The 18,618-nt window shown below is 38.7% G+C and overlaps 3 protein-coding genes across 5 annotated transcripts in view; all 3 read left to right on the plus strand.

Annotated features, from left to right (window-relative positions):
• gucy1a1 (guanylate cyclase 1 soluble subunit alpha 1) overlaps positions 1 to 18,618 on the plus strand; it is a 250,801-nt gene that overhangs the window by 91,548 nt on the left and 140,635 nt on the right. The window lies entirely within an intron of this gene.
• Positions 525 to 5,683, plus strand: LOC101485435 (solute carrier family 22 member 7). Its single transcript, XM_004549490.3, has 10 exons — positions 525 to 935; positions 1,181 to 1,284; positions 3,102 to 3,256; positions 3,409 to 3,577; positions 3,669 to 3,792; positions 3,912 to 4,021; positions 4,498 to 4,712; positions 4,896 to 5,004; positions 5,091 to 5,297; positions 5,511 to 5,683. The coding sequence occupies exons 1-10, from the start codon at positions 555 to 557 to the stop codon at positions 5,539 to 5,541; spliced, it is 1,605 nt and encodes a 534-aa protein (XP_004549547.2). The 5' UTR covers positions 525 to 554; the 3' UTR covers positions 5,542 to 5,683.
• On the plus strand, positions 9,069 to 17,386 carry LOC101485717 (solute carrier family 22 member 7). Of its 3 annotated transcripts, XM_004549493.4 has the most exons (11): positions 9,069 to 9,134; positions 9,339 to 9,564; positions 9,656 to 9,759; positions 13,430 to 13,584; positions 13,762 to 13,930; positions 14,042 to 14,165; positions 14,257 to 14,366; positions 15,613 to 15,827; positions 16,365 to 16,473; positions 16,562 to 16,783; positions 16,879 to 17,386. In XM_004549493.4, the coding sequence occupies exons 2-11, from the start codon at positions 9,439 to 9,441 to the stop codon at positions 16,952 to 16,954; spliced, it is 1,410 nt and encodes a 469-aa protein (XP_004549550.1). In that variant the 5' UTR covers positions 9,069 to 9,134; positions 9,339 to 9,438; the 3' UTR covers positions 16,955 to 17,386. The 3 variants fall into 3 exon arrangements, with proteins under 3 accessions (XP_004549550.1, XP_004549548.1, XP_004549549.1); XM_004549491.4 differs by having other exon boundaries at positions 9,119 to 9,564; XM_004549492.4 differs by having other exon boundaries at positions 9,119 to 9,564; positions 16,562 to 16,768.

The raw sequence follows: 18,618 nt of genomic DNA on the forward strand, positions 1-18,618 counted from the left end.
TCTTGGTGCAGTTGCTACATGAAGAAATCCTGTGTGACTGTATATTTCTTTGGGCTGTGTACATAATATGGTGCTAAAATATTAAGTTGCCTGTGGGTGTGATGTGTTTGTTATAAAATTTAAGCCCTGCCAGAGCTGATATCTTAGAACTTACTACCATTGTAAAATAAAACATTACAAAACCATCTGATTCCTTTGCATATTGCACTGCAGCTGCATTGTGGGATAAGAGTGCTTTCTTGAGAACTGAGATCAATTTTAGATCACATTCTTGCTTTCTCTACTGTGAGTGCTAATTTTCAATTATAAATCCTGACTATTATAGCATTTGAATAAACATATCAGCCTTACAACTGATCAAAGCAAAGCCAGTGTTTGACTGAGTAACTGTATCGTACTGGGTACAGTTAAGTTACATTATTAATACATGTTTTTGGTATTCATTTTAATTATTAACATTGTGCTGGTGAATGTGTCTTTTATAGTGAGTGATACTCTACTTCACTTGACTTTTAGAGCATTTGTCCTCCCGGAGATACAGGAAGCACAGCAAAATGAAATTTGACAGCATTCTTGCAGAAATTAATGGATTTGGAAAATTCCAAATTGCTCTAGTCTTGATTCAGATCCTGTCTCGAATTACTTTGCCATGTCACTTTCTGCTGAATAATTTCATGGCAGCTGTTCCTTCGCATCACTGCAACATCGATGCTTTGGATACTGGAGCTGTCTTTGGAAATTTAACTTTAGATCAGAAATTAGCCGTTGGTATTCCAGCAGAGCGGGATGGGACTCCAAGCTCCTGTCAGATGTTTTCAGAGCCCCAATATGAATATCTGTTAGGTTCAAACAGCAGCAAAGGCTCATTTACTGTTCAGTGTCAAAATGGATGGGTATATGACAAAAGCACTTTCAAGTCTACTTTGGCAACAGAGGTAAGTGAGAATTAGTTATGTTGAACAGAGACATTTTACACAGTCATTTGGATTTTTTTTTTAAAGAACAAATTTTCTTTTGCTAACATTAAGGATATAATTTTCTATCCATTTTATTATCTACAGAAAATAATCCAACTAGCTAAATGTAATTTCCCCAGGCATCATTCATTTAATTATTGTTTATTTTCCAGAAGACGCAACTGTAAAATCACATATTGTAATATTTTAACGATTATTTGCAGTGGGATCTCGTGTGCAGCAGAAAAGGTATGAACAAGGCAACTGCAACCATTTTCTTTATTGGTGTTATGGTTGGAGCCCCAGTTTTTGGGTTTCTCAGTGACAGGTAAGGGTTAAATGGTCAAAAATACTAGTTCTTCTCATATACACGCTACATTGTGAAATATTTTAAATCATTTTTTGCGATAATTTTGATGATTAAGGCACCGTAGAGGTGTAAAACCGTAAAGGGACCTCTGGCTAATACATCCGGTTCCGTGTCGGGCTCGTAGCCGAAAACTAGCTTTACTTCGTTGTCTGGGTCAACTTTGCTAGCGAGAGACAGAGAGAGGCGTTGAAAGGCTCCAGCGGAACTTGTTGTTTCAGAGGAAAACACGAACATGGTGTACAGTCGTCTTAATAGCGTACTTACAACTGGGCTCGTCAGGCACTCTTCTTGGCTGCAGGGGTTATTATTAACAAATTTCCCACGTGTGGGACTAATAAAGGTTATCTTATCTTATCTTATTATATTTACATGCTTCCATCTCCCGTTTCTGCTCGATGACAACTCGTACTTTTCCAATCTCCTTTTTCTCCTTCCCTTGCTCACAGACACATAACGGGTACGGCAGTCCATTCTCCCTGCAGCACGGACTAGCTGCCCAGGAGGCTACATTCTTTAGGGCGATGCCTGTAAGACTCTGCCTATTGCCTTCATATTAAATCATTTTAAAAAATATTTCTTCACGTCATTATGAGATGTGAGATTGAGACACAGGCATTTGAGCCTCTTAATGCGTGTTTTGTTTGGGTTTACACCGGCGTGGAATTACCAAAAATAGAGAGAGCATAGCCTAACATATGAAACAGGAAAGTACCGCCGTGTAATCCCTTTATTTCAACAAAGTAACTGTATTCTGAATACCACCTTTTTAAACGGTAACTGTAACGGAATACAGTTACTCGTATTTTGTATTTTAAATATGTAACTGCGGTAAATGTATTCCGTTACTCCCCAACACTGCAGACCTGTTTTATATACGCGCCGGATAGTTTTCTATATGGGATCACTGAAAAAAGTGCAGCCTTACCTAATATCAACCCTGTTACTCATTTTATATTAAGATTTAAAAATCTAGTTGGCATTGCTATGACGAATAACCTTCAGTAAAAGCAATAAATCACACAGCAATAGTACATTAGTGTAGTTGTAAAAAGCATGATAATATATTAAGTAATCCAAAGTATTCAGAATACATTACTCTCATTGAATAACGTAACGGAATACCTTACAAAATACATTTTGGGGCATGTATTCTGTAATCTGTAGTGGAATACATTTTTAAAGTAACCTTCCCAACACTGATAATATCACACATAACAAAAAAAATAAAGAAAAGAGGAAGACTTGAAATATTTCACATCGCCTGTAATGGATATAGAACATGGTTGATTTAATTCAAAAATTTTACTGCTTTAAATGAAATTATATTCCATAATATTCCAGTTTTTTTAATGTACTAGTATATTCGACAAAATGACCAGAAATGTATTATTTTATTTTTATTTTCCAGGTCTGACTTGTTTCAATCTCTACCAGTACCATTACCAATGCCAACTTGGATACAGACATATATGTATATAACTGAAAAAAAAATAACAATAAGATCAATAAGAGAGATGTTGAAGTGTTGCAAAATTAAACCGTCTTGCGAATTATAAATATATTAGTGCTGTCAGCGTTAACGGCGCCGTGCTGCCCCACGCACGGGGCGATCCGTGCTAACTCGCTAAAGGAGATTTGCTGCGTTAATGCGGTTATGGCGCTAACATCATTTTAACGAGATTAACACTGACAGCACTAAAATATATACATGTGAGAGGTTTACCCCACAGCTGTGAGCACAGTCATTACTTCATGCTTTTTCTGTCCATGACCAGGTTTGGGCGACGTCCTCTTCTGCTCGTGTCTTATCTGGCATCCTTGATATTTGCAGTGCTGAGTGCATTCTCCACCTCGTATGTAATGTTTGTCATCTTGAGATTTTTTACGGGCATGTCACTCGCAGGAATAAGCATCATGGCCATTGTTTTGAGTAAGCAGGATATTGTTAAAGCTGTGCTAACCTATGACTGAGACATTATAGCCTGGTTCATGTTTACAGGCATATTCTGTTTCTCTTTCAAGAATTTGCACAATTTGTTTTATAAATTTTTTTTTTATATACTTGTGCTAATGTTTCTGCAGATGTTGAATGGTTTAGCATTGAACACAGGACTTTTTCTGGTGTGATCATAAGCCTGGATTGGACAATTGGGAACTGGATCCTGGTTGGCACTGCATATTTTGTAAACGAGTGGAGGAAGCTGATTCTAGCAGTTACCTCCCCCCTGATTCTGTCTATCATTGCTTGGAGGTATTTAAGTTTTATTTGCCGACTTTGCAAAGTATCCTTAATCTCATTGGATTTTGATCAGATGCTAAACTCACCATGTTTGTTGATTTAGGTGGCTTCCAGAGTCTGCTAGGTGGCTTGTAGCCAAAGGAAAGACAGATGCTGCTCATCATTACATAATGAAATGTGCCAAGATGAACAACAGATCCAAGTGCATGGCCACCATCACACCAGCGGTACATCTCAAAATGTTTTTGGGGTTTTTTTTATTAGCCGACAGTCTTACTGTAAAATAAGACAAAAAGGGGGCTTTGTAAATGAACATTCACATTATGTTTCCCTGACTTTCTCGCAGACATTACTGGAATGTGCAGAAACTGAACATGGCGCTAAGAAGTACACTTTTGTAGATCTTTTCAGAACCCCAAATATTAGAAAACTTGCTATATACTCAGGAATGCTATGGTAAGTTTCGGTATAATGGTTTGGAGTTAGGAGATAGTTCAGCTTTTTGGGAAAAGGCAAATTGATTTCTTCCAGATATTCATCATATGTGTGCATTTTCTACCAAACGCACTTTAAAAAGAGTTAACTGACTTTTCTCTGTGTGTGTGTTTGTGTGTGTATTTTTGCTATCTTAAGTGACAGTTATGGGTGGATTATTAAATAGACAAATGGGGCAAATTGTACTTGGGACAAAGATGTTAAAGCCTTTGAGCTATCTTACGGAAATAAAGCAATTGTTATTTTTATAGCTATCATTTTTGACACTGGGAAATTTACACAGCTTTTGATTTTGTTCTAGCATACAGTGTAAAAAATATTTTAAAAAAATATTTAAATGAGAGTTGCAATCATGTTTGGGGTTTCTTTGAGGAAATTTGTATTTACCCCTTTATTTATCAGCCTAAGTTTAAGTGTTTCTTCTCCCTCTTTTCTAGGTTTGGCGTTGCATTTACATACTATGGAATAACTCTGAATATCACAGGATTTGGACTGAACCCATACCTAACACAGTTCATATTTGCATCCATTGAAATGCCCATGAAGATTGGCGTCTATTACTTCCTGGAGAAAGTTGGGAGAAAGCATGGCCAGATGGGTTCCATGCTATTAACTGGTCTCTGTCTCTTCATCAACATCTTTGTTCCAAAAGGTCATTTCTCTTTCATTTCTCGTACATTTAGCGGTTTATTTCTGCCACCGAGAGTTGATATGAATGTATGCGTTCATTTCCGGTGGTAAGCAGGATCAATCTTTAGAAATTAAAAGATAGAGCATTGGTCTTGGGTGGATGTGTTCTCTCACCTGAAAATTTTCTCTCTCCTGTTCTCCTTAGATAAATGGACTGTTCGTACTGTTGTGGCAGTTCTTGGAAAATCTATGTCAGAGGCCTCGTTCACTATCATGTATCTTTACACAACTGAGCTTTACCCTACGGTCGTACGGTTAGTCCACAAAAAACGTTCTTCTGCCTTGCTTTGATTATTCATATGAAAGGTTTATATTAACCTCAGTGGTTTGATCTTTTTAGACAAAATGGCTTAGGCTACACCTCATTTCTTGCACGACTTGGCGTGTCCATTTCTCCACTCATTGTACTATTGGAAGATCTGTGGCATCTCCTCCCTGCAGCCACTTACTGTGCAGTGGCAGTTGGAACTGGTTTAGTTGCTTCACTTCTGCCCGAAACATTAAACACCCGACTGCCAGAGTTCATCGAAGATATTGAGAAACCAAGGTAAAGAGAAGAGAGTGTTAAAGCATCACAGCATGCAATTCAGTATCCAAACTAAAGCTAAAAGATTAACCATTCACAGAAACTCCCCACGAAACAATAATCCAGTAAACTGCAGTTTACTGTTTATCAAAGTCCAAAATACACATTACATTCTATGTCCTGATGTCTGCATGTAAGGTCAAATGACTAACTGAAGTCTTATTTATATTGCAGGAGACAGTCACCAAGGAAGGAGATTCAATAAGAAAAACACAGTCATCAATAATAAGACTTATAATGATTGGATCTTAACTGATTTTTAAATAGTAAAGTTACCATGTTACAACTTCAAAGATCATCATTGTTGAAATGCTCAACAAGTGTCAATAAACGTAATGTTAACACCACTATTATTCACTTGTCATTCACTAGTCTTGTCATGTTTCACTGTATACAACACATTTCATTAGCAAATGAAAAGATAGGCTGGTATTGATAGTGAATCGATGGTGATGCTTACTTTACTTTATTGAGTTTATTTACTTCCATGCTTTATTGACTTCCACTTTCCATGCATGCTTTTTTTTTTAAATTAGGAAATTTCCATCCTACCATCCTCAGTATAAAGTAAATGTTTGGCCTGTTAGGTGCACACAAGTTATTGTTTTCCACCACCTTCAAATCTACTCTGGCTACAGAGGTGAGATTCAATATTTCCATTTAAAAAGCAGGAAATGAATACCAGTCCTAAATCAGCTAAAGTTCTTCTTTCGGCCATCCTCCCTTCATAGTGGGATCTGGTTTGTGATAAGACAAAAACTAACAGAAAAACACAGCTACCATTGTCTTCATTGGGGTCATGGTTGGAGCAGCAGTTTTTGACCATCTTACTGACAAAATAGGTTGAAGATGGACTCGAGGCAGGTTGTTCCTGGTGACTGGGATGTTCATGTTCTGCAGCATGTTTATCCATCTAGTTATATGATCCTTTCAAGCACCTTTGATGAAATTAAGAACTATTATTTTTAGTTTTCTATTATCATTATTATTATTATTATTATTATTATTATTGTTGTTGTTGTTGTTGTTGTTGTTGTTGTTATTATTATTATTATTATTATTATTATTATTATTATTATTATTATATTTTTGTTTTGTTTTTGCTTCTGTTTAGCTTTACTGGTTGTCTAAATATATTCTAATATTAGGCCATTTTTCAGGTCATGTGTGTTTTGGAAGTCGTGCAGCTATCGCAATATCCAGCTCAATACACAAACAGTATATAAGTTGATGTGAACAAACTAACAAAGAATAGAGATAAAATTATGTGTTAGTACACAGCATCATTTCATAGTAATTTTAATTCATGTCTAGTCTAGTTTCGTTTATTATATCAGTGCTATTACATCATTTTTTCACACTTTTTAGATACATGCAATAACCTTGTAAAAATGGCATACATTTCCATTGTTTATTTCTAAAAAGAATGAAGCACATTTCAAAGCAGCCTTAACTCTGTTCTACTTGTATGCTATATGTTACACCAGACTTGTTAGAATTATAGTTTCTACGTAATACAGCTTTTTGTCAGGTCATTCACATAACTGAAGAAGACTCTCCAGGTGGGTAAAGTCTGTACATAAGCATATTAGGTCATGATAGGTGCACTGCTACAAATGCCTACATGCCTGAGAATGATCTGTATGTCACAAGTAATTTGCATTATCACAAACTATTCATTGTCAGTTGGCCTTAGATTGTAACCAGTCATTCTCATTATAATTAATAACATGACTTCATGTCTGTATATGTGTGCAAGTGTCATTTGGGCAACTTTCACTGATTGAGTTGCTGAATAATTTATCAGTCTAGAAGAAAGAGGCCTACAAGCAGCTGGAAACAAACAAAATGTCAGCTCTGTATCAAGTTTTGTCAAAAGTGTATATGTAATTTTAGACCTTCTGTTCTGTGAGTTTGTTGAGAAGGGTTAGGGAATGTATGTATTCAGCCAATTACAGTAAAACCCAAAGCTATATACAAGCCCTGGTATCTGTCAATTTGTAAAAATATGAGCTAATTAAAAAAAAAAAAAAACCCAAAAATACAAGGCATTAAATAATACAGATTTGAGGGGTTTTTTTAAATGAAAATTCTAGTTTGGCTTTATATCATTTAGGAAAAATATGATTTGTGGATATAAAATTATATAGTAGGTAATAGTTGGTAATTAAACTGTCTCAATAAATGACTGAAACATTAATGAGCTTTTGTTTCATATATCTCTGTTCACATTAAATTAAGAGGTCTCTTAGGCATCTTCTCTTGTAATATTTTTCAATAATCTTCAGGAATAGTTCTCCAGGCTTCTTGAAGGACATTTCAAGGCTTTTCCTTGGATGTTGGCTTCATTTATTTTATTTATTTATTTTTTAGAAAGAGGGGCAATACATATTAATGAACATTTTAACAAATGTAAATATGCCAGATTATAGCCTTGGGCTAATTTCCATCTGCAGACCCTCTGGTCTGCAGACCCATTTTGTTTCATTCTCTGTTAATTCAGTTCAATATAGATTTATTTATATCACGCCAAATCACAACAACAGTTGCCTCAAGGCACCTTATACTGTAAAGTAAAGACCCTACAATAATACAAAGAAAAGAGAGAAAAACCCCAATAATCATATGACCCCCTGTTGATGAGCAAGCGATTTGGTAACAGTAGGAAGGAAAAACTCTTGAGTCAATTAAGACAGGAAATAAGGCATGCTGTGGGAGGAAGGCAGAGATTAATAATAATTCATGATTAAATGCAGAGTGGCATATAACACAGTAAAAAAGGTGAGTGAAGAAGAAACACTTCATCATGGGAATCTCCCAGCAGCCTAGACCTATTCTACCGAAACTAAGGGAGGATCCAGGGTCATCTGATCCAGCCCCGACTAAATGTTTTAGCAAAAAGGAAAGTTTTAAGCCTAATTTTAAAAGTGGAGATAGTGTCTGTCTCCCGAATCCAAACTGGAAGCTGGTTCCATAGAAGAGGGGCCTGAAAACTGAAGGCTCTGCCTCCCACTCTACTTTTAAATACTGTAGGAACCACAAGTAAGCCTGCAGTCTAATGGGGTGAAACAGTACCATAAGGTCATTAAGATGTGATGGGGCAAGATTCTTCAAGACCTTGTATGTGAGGAGGAGGATTTTAAATTCAATTCTGGATTTAACAGGGAGCCAATGATTCAATATCAATATAGCAAAAATATGCTTTCTCTTTCTAGCCCCTGTCAGTACTCTTCCTTCAGTTTGGATCAACTGAAGTGTTTATCAGGACATCCTGATAATAACAAATTACAGTAGTCCCGTCTAGAAGTAACAAATGTATGAACTAGTTTTTCAGGGTCACTCTGAGACAGCATGTTTCTAATTTTAGAGCTATTGTGCAAAGAATGTGCTCCACATCATTTTTTCTCCTTGACCCAAACAAATTCACTTCTTAACTTTAAATTCTGGTTAAAAAATAGAAATGTTCTTAAAAGCTAGATCAACAGACATAAAGATGTTACAGGTATTGACAAAAAGGGAAAAAAAGAATGACTTTTTCCCCACTGGAAATTTCTTGTATTAAACTCAGCCAATACACATTTGTTTAAACTTTGGACCTTGGTACTTTATCACTAAAGTTACAGCTTTCTTGGAAAATTATTTATTTACTTCTACGGTTCACTGAGTTCAGTTTATTTTGTTCATACTGCCTAACAACAAATTAACACATTGAACATCAGCTGACCGTTAACCAAGAACGCTTAATGGAATAAAAGCGGCTTGTGGCTCACTATGAAAATCTATTTTGTGCTCCTGAAGGTATTTGCTTCAGGTTATTCTCTAGTTTGTGTCTCTTTTGTTTTCCAAGATGAGGTTTGACAATATGCTGGCAGAGATCAATGGCTTTGGAAGATTCCAACTAAGAACATTCCTCTTGTTAATAATTCCACGGCTGACTTTACCATTTAACTTCCTGCTGAATAATTTTATTACATTTATTCCCTCTCACCACTGTGATATCAGGTCTCAGAATAATGGAGGTGTTTTCAGGAATTTATCTTTGGAAGAGAGGCTCAATGTTAATATCCCTTTTGAGCAGGATGGGAGTTTGAGCTCCTGTCAGATGTTTGCAGAGCCTCAGTACCAACTGCTGTCAAACTCTTCCAACTTAACCTACATACCCACAATGCCATGCCAGAATGGTTGGATATATGACACCACCATCTTCAGATCTACTCTGGCTACAGAGGTGAGGATCAATATTTCCATTTAACAAGCAGGAAATTAATACCAGTTGTGAATTAGCCTATGTTTTCCTTTTGTCTCTGTTCCCTTTATAGTGGGATCTGGTTTGTGACAAGAAAAAAATGAACAGAGCCACGGCCACCATATTCTTTGTGGGGGTCATGTTAGGATCAGGAATATTTGGCTTCCTTAGTGACAGGTGAGTCCATGTCATCACCTTTAAAATCGAGCACAAACACACTGAATAATAAAATCAACTATGCTTAACATTTTTTTGTACAACTATGGTGACAAGTCTGTATTGATCTGGGTGTGCATTGCCAAATATTATGATGAGCCCTAGATAGCAAAGAACAAAATTGTATTGCCAAAAGTAATCATTCACAGGTACTTTGCAAGTAGGGTGGAGTAAGCCCCTCTATTAGGTATTTTAGTATTTTTAGTATTTATTTATTTATTGTCATTGTCAAGAACAATGAAATTGCGTTTGGGGCTTCCATACAACCCAAAAAAAAAGAAGAAAATAATAAATACCCCTTAAAACCCAAGTGTACCTATTTAACCCAGTGTGACTCCAATGCAATAAGACAATCCTTAGCAATAATGTTCGTAGAAATTCAGACAAAGACCTGAGAAACATGACAAAATACAACAATGCAACCCATTCAATATTATTGTACTGTGAGATATGATATCAGATATGATAGTTATCTATTTAAGAAAGAGGGGGGGGGGGGGGGGGGGGCAGGAGGGGGAAGAGAATAAAGATATGATGCACCAATGCAGACCAGTTCATTGCTATTAAGAAGTTGGATATGGTTATTGTCCGTGAGAGGGGGGCAGAGAGTTCAGGAGCCTCACAGCCTGTGGATACAGGCTGTTGGCCAGTCTGGATGTTCTGGCCTGTATAGACCTGTACCTTCTCCCTGAGGGCAGCAGATGGAAAAGGTGGCGCGCAGGGTGATGTTGGTCCCGCAGGATACTGTGCACCCTCCTCAGACAGCGAGTGGGGAAGATATTACTGATCTCTGGCAGACTTGTTCCAATAATTCTGCCAGCTTCTTTCACCACCCGCTGGAGTGCTTGCTGATCGGCCTTGGTGCAGCTGGGGAACCACACTAGAAATCCATACGTCAGAACGCTGCTGATGGCACAGTTGTAGAAGTTCAACATCAGAGATCTGGGAATGTGTGCGCTCCGCAGTCTCCTCAGGTAGTAGAGGCGCTGTTGGGCCTTCCGTACAACTGAGGTGATATGGTTGCCCCAGGACAGGTCCTCGGTCACAGTTACCCCCAAGAATTTAAAACTGCTCACCCTCTCCACCGCCTTACTGCCAATGAAGAGAGGCAGATGGTTGTTATGACCCCTCTTCCGGAAATCTACAATGATCTCCTTAGTCTTTTTGGTGTTTAAGACCAAGTTATTGTCGTGGCACCATGACTCTAGTTGTTGCACCTCTGTCCTATAGTTTGTCTCATCATTGTTGGATATAAGTCCGAGCACTGTAGTGTCATCTGCAAACTTAACAATGAGATTGGACGCGCAGGAGGAAATACAGTCATGGGTGAAGAGAGTGTATAGCAGAGGGCTCAGAACACACCCCTGAGGGGCACCGGTGTTGACCACAAGGGTGGAAGAGGTGTTCTTACCCACTCTGACACTCTGTCTACGGTTAGTGAGGAAGTCCACAATCCAGTTGCACAGAGAGGAGTTAAGTCCCAGTTGGTGGAGTTTGGGACGGAGTTTGTTTGGCCGGATGGTATTAAAAGCCGAGCTGTAGTCTACAAAGAGGAGCCGTGCATAGGTGTTCCTGTGTTCCAAGTGCTTCAGTAATGTGTGCAGCACTGTGGCGATCGCATCCTCGGTTGACCGGTTCTCCCTGTATGCAAACTGGTGCGAGTCCAGGGATGGTGGAAAAGCAGCTCTGATGTGTTTAATGACCAGTCTCTCCAGGCATTTGGCGGGAATGGGGGTGAGTGCCACAGGTCTGAAATCGTTCAGACATGTGACATTTGACTGTTTTGGGATGGGAACGATGGTTGCTGCTTTGAAACAGGATGGTACCAGTGAACAGGACAACGAGGTGTTATATATAGAGGTGAAGACGTCCGCCAGGTCCGCAGCACAGTCTTTTAGCACCCGGCCCAGCACTCCATCCGGCCCGGCCGCCTTCCTGGTGTTAATGCTCCGGAACACACGCCTCAGCTCATGAGTGCTCAGGACCGGAGCAGGGTCGGTTGAGGGGAGAGGGGACAGGACAGGGTCGGTGTTCTCCCTGTCAAAACGGGCATAAAAGAGATTTAGATCCTCAGCCAGAGTAGAACTGTCGGCTGAGGGTGATGGTGTTCTTCTTTTGTAGTCCGTGATAGCCCTGATGCCCTCCCAGACCTGCCTTGGGTTTGTGTTGTTCTCAAACCTGGCCTCGATACGCCTCCTGTGCTGCTGCTTGGCAGTCTTGATGCCTCTTCTCAGGTTGGCCCTGGCAGCACTGTATGCCTCCTGGTCCCCGGATTTGAAAGCGTTGTTCCTTGTTCGAATAAGTTGTTGAACTCCGTGTGTCATCCAGGGTGGATTATTAGGGAACACACGGAATCGTTTCCAAGTTGTTACATTGTCCACACAGAAACAGATGTAGTCCAAGACAGTGGAGGTGTAACTGTCCAATGCGACACGATTGTCAGTGTCCTGCACCTTGAATACATCCCAGTCTGTGCAGTGGAAACAGTGAGTAGATGAGTTTGGATGCTTCCATAGAGGCCTCAAAGACAGAACAGTGGAGAACATCACTAAGGTCCTTTATCTAGAGTACTGTTTATATTTAAAACAACCTTTTTTGAAATACTTCAGGTCAGAGGGATTTCACTTTTTTCTTTATAAGAAATATTTCAATTATGTAAAAGTACACTATACTGACAAGGCATTAAGCCCACCCAAACATTACCCATACAGGAACTGCCCAAAAGGCAAAGCCGTAAAGTTCCAGCTCCAGGTTGATGCTGGAAAAAGTTTGGATCTCTGCAGTTCTTCTATCAATAGTGTCCCTTTTTTTCATGTGCTATGGCCCTCAGCACTTGGTGCTCTGGAACCTTGTGTGGTGTGTGGTCACTTCACGGCTGACTTGTTGCAACAGTGGCATCCCATTACATCACACTCAAAATCAAAGAGGTCTTCTGAATGCCCCCTTCATTCACAAATGTTTGAAAAGGCAGACCGCATGGCTAGGTCTGCCTTTTTTTAACATCTGTGACAATGGGACCAGAATTATTTTAACGTTTTTTTATTTTCTCATTAATTTTTATTTTATTTCATTTTGACATTTAGTTTTTAATTCAATGTATTTTCAGTTAGTTTCTACAGAGGATTTTTTTTTGTTTCAGTTTAGTTTGTCTTGTTGGAAAATGTTTAGTTTTAGTCTTTTTAATTATTACTACATGGTTGGTATAAGCCAAAGGCAAGATTTAGGATAGCCATTGCAGGTAGTACAATTAAAATTACACAATTTTTTGAAAGCAGTTGACTCACAGTCTTGTAGACATCCAGAGTCTTAATAAAAAATGTCCATCAATACCTCATTGGTATGTAATAAAGGTTTTGCCAAATTAAGAAATACTGAAACAAATATTATTTCCTTACTTCCCTCCTTTATTTTATTTTAGTTATTTTTCCAAGTGCAAAGGATTTTTTTTTTTGTTTTTCCATTTTTTTTCAAAAGTCTAACATTTATTTTGATTTTAGTGAGCTAAAAAAAACATTCAACTTCAAAAATTAGGAGAAAATAAATTGTTCTTAACAGTTGTAATCTAGGCTTTTTTTCATTTAAGTGTTCCGTAGATTATTTGACTGTAATTTTTTAAAAATTTGTTTTACAGGTTTGGCCGGAAAAAAACACTTCTATTGTCTTACATGGCAAGTTTCATTTTTGGGATTGCGACCGCTTTGTCCTATAATTTCCTAATGTTTGCCACAATGAGATTTTGTACTGGACTCGGACTCTCTGGAATTAGTATAAGCTCCTTCGTCCTCTGTGAGTTGCCTGTCATTCACATCGAACAAAAAATAAATGAAACATCACACTGACACAATTAAATTTTTTTGAGATGATGCCCATACAGGTGTGGTTTGCTCAAAATCCTTATTTTTATCAGTAACCTCAATCAGTGTCATTATTAATAAAAAAAATACATAAAATTCCTCCACATAGGTCTTGAATGGGTGGAAATCAGGCATCGGACTACAGTGGCTGTTTTAATGAGCTTGGACTGGAGTGTTGGTTGTGTTATTCTACCTGGAGTGGCCTATTTGATCAATGATTGGAGATTCCTGACTGCTGCTGTAATCTCCCCACTGTTTCCAGCTATGCTCTGTTGGTGGTAAAGACAAATTAATATCATTATTCAGTTTTCATGCAGGGAAAACTAGTTCCTGTCTTTCTAAAAGTATTTAAAAGACCTTCTAAACCTTCTCATTGCTCTTTCTCATAGGTGGCTCCCTGAGTCTGCCAGGTGGCTGATGAGTAATGGAAAAACGGATGACGCTCATTTTTACCTGAGTAGATGTGCAACAGTTAACGGCAGAGAGGATGTCATGGCTGACTTAAAACCTGAGGTACAACATTTTCATTATCAGCTAACTTCAAGACAGAACTGTACACTTCACAGCTCCTTTCTCTGAATAAAGTTTCCTTTTTACTCTACAGGTTCTGTCTACAGTAATACTTGTAGAAGATGAAAACAGAAAGTATTCCTATTTGGACCTCGTGAAGACACCCAAAATGAGAAGGCGCGCTCTACTTAGTGGCATTGTGTGGTATTTATCTTGAACATTTAAAACATTATACATAAGTATATAAACTATTTGCTCATTAGTACATATTTAATGGTTAAAACTGTGGACAAAGGTGTCCATGTCCGTGATTGGGAGGTTCATTGAATAATTATTAATAACCGAGAAATGCATATTTGATCTTCAACCTTAGAAGATCCACCTTTAAAATTTGGAGACAGCTGTCTATATCCATGATAGGGATGCACCAGTATGTTTATTCAGTCCAAAAATTAAAACAATGCCCAGTTAGGGCCTTGCATTGTTAAGGCCCACTTGCCCACGATGTGGGCGATCGTGGCTCAAGAGTTGGGCATTCGTCTTGTAATCGGAAGGTTGCCGGTTCGAGCCCCTGGCTCTGACAGTCTCGGTCGCTGTGTCCTTGGGCAAGCCACTTCACCCGTTGCCTTCTGGTGGTGGTCAGCGGGCCCGGTGGCGCCAGTGTCCGGCAGCCTCGTCTCTGTCAGTGCGCCCCAGGGTGGCTGTGGCTACACTGTAGCTTGCCATCACCAGTGTGTGAATGTGTGTGTGAATGGGTGGATGACCGTGTATAGTGTAAAGCGCTATACAAATATTTACCAGTGTCTCTTAGCTACAACCAGTAAACTTGGCTGAAATGGTGGCATTATCCCCCAGGTTAAAACCACTGGCCGTTATGATGGCAAAAACGGAACTGTAGAAAGCCAGATGTTGATGTTGTTTTCTTCTTCTCTGAGGTGCATTTAGAAAAAGTAAAAAATATCACCACCATAATTTTGTATTAAGGAAATTTACAGCTACATTGAGAACATATATTCCAAAGACAACACTACATCTAAATTATTTCTGGAGTCTTCGTTTTTGAGCAATTCAGCTCTTGAAGTTATTAAACCTCAGCCTAGTTGGTTAGCTCAGTGGCAGAAGCACTGTGCCCCCACTCCTCCTTACCTACTCCACCTTTTGCTGGAAAGTCTAACAAGGACATCCAGGCAACCTTCAAAAGGTCAACAGCAAAATTGCGTCGAAAACATTGGCCCAAATCTCATGTCTAAACAAATTTTTAACTAGACTAGACTAGATTAAACTGCCAAGAACAGGTTATTCAACATCATGTTTGCTGAACTCTAACACTGTTTCGATAACAATGGTTTTACTATTATCCATGTCAGATACCAGGTAGCTAATGAGAAACTACTGTTCTTTGGGGCAACTGTTTAACTTTAAAATGACAAAAGTCTGGTCTTGCTCGCAGGTTTGGAGTGGCCTTCGCTTATTACGGGATCAGCTTGAATATCAGCGGATTTGGTGTGAACATTTATCTCACACAGTTCATCTATGGTGTCATAGAGATTCCAGCCAAAGGATTCGTCTTTTTCACCGTAGACAAAATAGGTCGAAGGTGGAATCAAGCCGGGATGCTCATTTTGACTGGGCTGCTTATATTCAGCAGTGTGTTTATCCATGCAGGTATATGATCCATTCAAATGTGTAGATGTATTCATTTTAGTTTATTAGCTTACTTTCTAGTATTATATTATTTGTCACATGCACCAAGCCATGATTCTTTGACCAGACTGACAAAGACTACACATAATTCACTCTTGTTCTGGAGTAGTTTTGCATGATTCAAGCTGCTAGTTCATAAAAATTCATTGTTCTAGTCTTGGCGCAGCCCAGTTCATCCAGTGTCTGAAGTAAACCATGTTAGCTCCTCTTCAATGTAGTTCTTCCCGTGAAACGGTTTTCTTTAAACAGTAGATTGTTGAATTAGTAATTACCCCCATATCTGACATAATAAATTAGAAACAAAACATCTAAGATGTTCAGTGTTTAGTCTGAAGGTTGAACTTTTAGCTCATTATAATTAGTTGAATATGGGATGACCCCATTATCTGTATGAGCTAAATTAAATGTCCTTATGCGTTTGTAGTATTTAATCTTCTAATAAATTCAGTGAAAAGTCTTAACTAGAACACAAGGTGAATTATAGTGTTTTCTTTTCAGATAGGGGGGATCTTCGGACAGCTGTGGGAGCTTTGGGCAAGATGTTTTCAGAGGGCTCTTTTACAATCGTTTTTCTGTACACAACGGAGCTTTATCCCACAGTAATGAGGTCAGTAAAATGCACATTGTCTTTTATTTTGCTGCCTGATAATCAGAGCACAACATTTGTTTTATTTTTTCTTCTTTTTGTAATTCAGGCAAAATGGATTGGGATACTGTTCCTTTATGGCCCGTGTAGGTGTGGCTGTATCCCCCTTGATCATGCTCCTTGAAGACGTGTGGGTGAATCTGCCAAGTTTTGTTTTTTCCCTGGTGGCTTTAGGCTCCGGACTGTCAGCTTCTTTGCTCCCTGAGACGTACAATGTGCGTTTGCCGGAGACTATTGAGGACGTGGAACAGACAACGTACTGCGCTTTAATGTAGAAAAATCATCCAAACATGAGACATTATAAACATTGTAAAATGTATATAAAATTATGTACATTTTAAAATGAAAATGTCTTTTGTATTTCAGAAGACGATCAGTCTCCGCCTCTGATGAGAAATCTCCTGCCTGTGCGTTTTTGTCAGTGCAATCAAAATCCCCATAGGACTACACTAAATCACCACAGCAACTTGATGGGAGCAAACAGTTTAAACATATGTAAAACAGTGTCTTTTACACATGTTCAATCCATGTTGAATATGAAGTCATTTTACCTCCTCGTGGGGGAAATATCCAAATTTAGCTGTAGTAGAATTCTTATTTGTTGTTGCAGAGGGTACAAATGCAGTGCCTTTCACATGTGTGATCTAAGTACATACCGCTGTGTAGCTATAAATTTATAAAAAACACAAATACCTCAGTCCTTTCATTAGATTGAGTATGTTAGGAAACTTGAGCTAATGAAGAAGCACGGTTTGTTAGATTCAGTTATATATTTTTTGCTCTAAATCTGATTGTCTTGTGAGTCATACGTCTGTGTTCTTTAGTAAAAATAAATCTAAATAAATCTTGAAACCCAATTTCAAATACTGTATGACATATTTGTGTTTGAGGTGTTGATTTTATGCTCGATAAATGAGGAGATCCACAGTTATTATAAATTAAATTCTATCTATAAGTGCAAGAGCGACTGTGGTAACTTGCTGTAAACAGAGACAAACTGATACAGGGAGTGCAGAATTATTAGGCAAGTTGTATTTTTGAGGAATAATTTTATTATTGAACAACAACCATGTTCTCAATGAACCCAAAAAACTCATTAATATCTAAGCTGAATGTTTTTGGAAGTAGTTTTTAGTTTGTTTTTAGTTTTAGCTATTTTAGGGGGATATCTGTGTGTGCAGGTGACTATTACTGTGCATAAATATTAGGCAACTTAACAAAAAACAAATATATACCCATTTCAATTATTTATTTTTACCAGTGAAGCCAATATAACATCTCCACATTCACAAATATACATTTCTGACATACAAAAACAAATCAGCGACCAATATAGCCACCTTTCTTTGCAAGGACACTCAAAAGCCTGCCACCCATGGATTCTGTCAGTGTTTTGATCTGTTCACCATCAACATTGCGTGCAGCAGCAACCACAGCCTCCCAGACACTGTTCAGAGAGGTGTACTGTTTTCCCTCCTTGTAAATCTCACATTTGATGATGGACCACAGGTTCTCAATGGGGTTCAGATCAGGTGAACAAGGTGGCCATGTCATTAGTTTTTCTTCTTTTATACCCTTTCTTGCCAGCCACGCTGTGGAGTACTTGGACGCGTGTGATGGAGCATTGTCCTGCATGAAAATCATGTTTTTCTTGAAGGATGCAGACTTCTTCCTGTACCACTGCTTGAAGAAGGTGTCTTCCAGAAACTGGCAGTAGGACTGGGAGTTGAGCTTGACTCCATCCTCAACCCGAAAAGGCCCCACAAGCTCATCTTTGATGATACCAGCCCAAACCAGTACTCCACCTCCACCTTGCTGGTGTCTGAGTCGGACTGGAGCTCTCTGCCCTTTACCAATCCAGCCACGGGCCCATCCATCTGGCCCATCAAGACTCACTCTCATTTCATCAGTCCATAAAACCTTAGAAAAACCAGTCTTGAGATATTTCTTGGCCCAGTCTTGACGTTTCAGCTTGTGTCTTGTTCAGTGGTGGTCGTCTTTCAGCCTTTCTTACCTTGGCCATGTCTCTGAGTATTGCACACCTTGTGCTTTTGGGCACTCCAGTGATGTTGCAGCTCTGAAATATGGCCAAACTGGTGGCAAGTG

The sequence above is a fragment of the Maylandia zebra genome, linkage group LG6, assembly GCF_041146795.1.
Source record: "Maylandia zebra isolate NMK-2024a linkage group LG6, Mzebra_GT3a, whole genome shotgun sequence".
In the NCBI taxonomy this organism is placed as follows: Eukaryota; Metazoa; Chordata; class Actinopteri; order Cichliformes; family Cichlidae; genus Maylandia; species Maylandia zebra.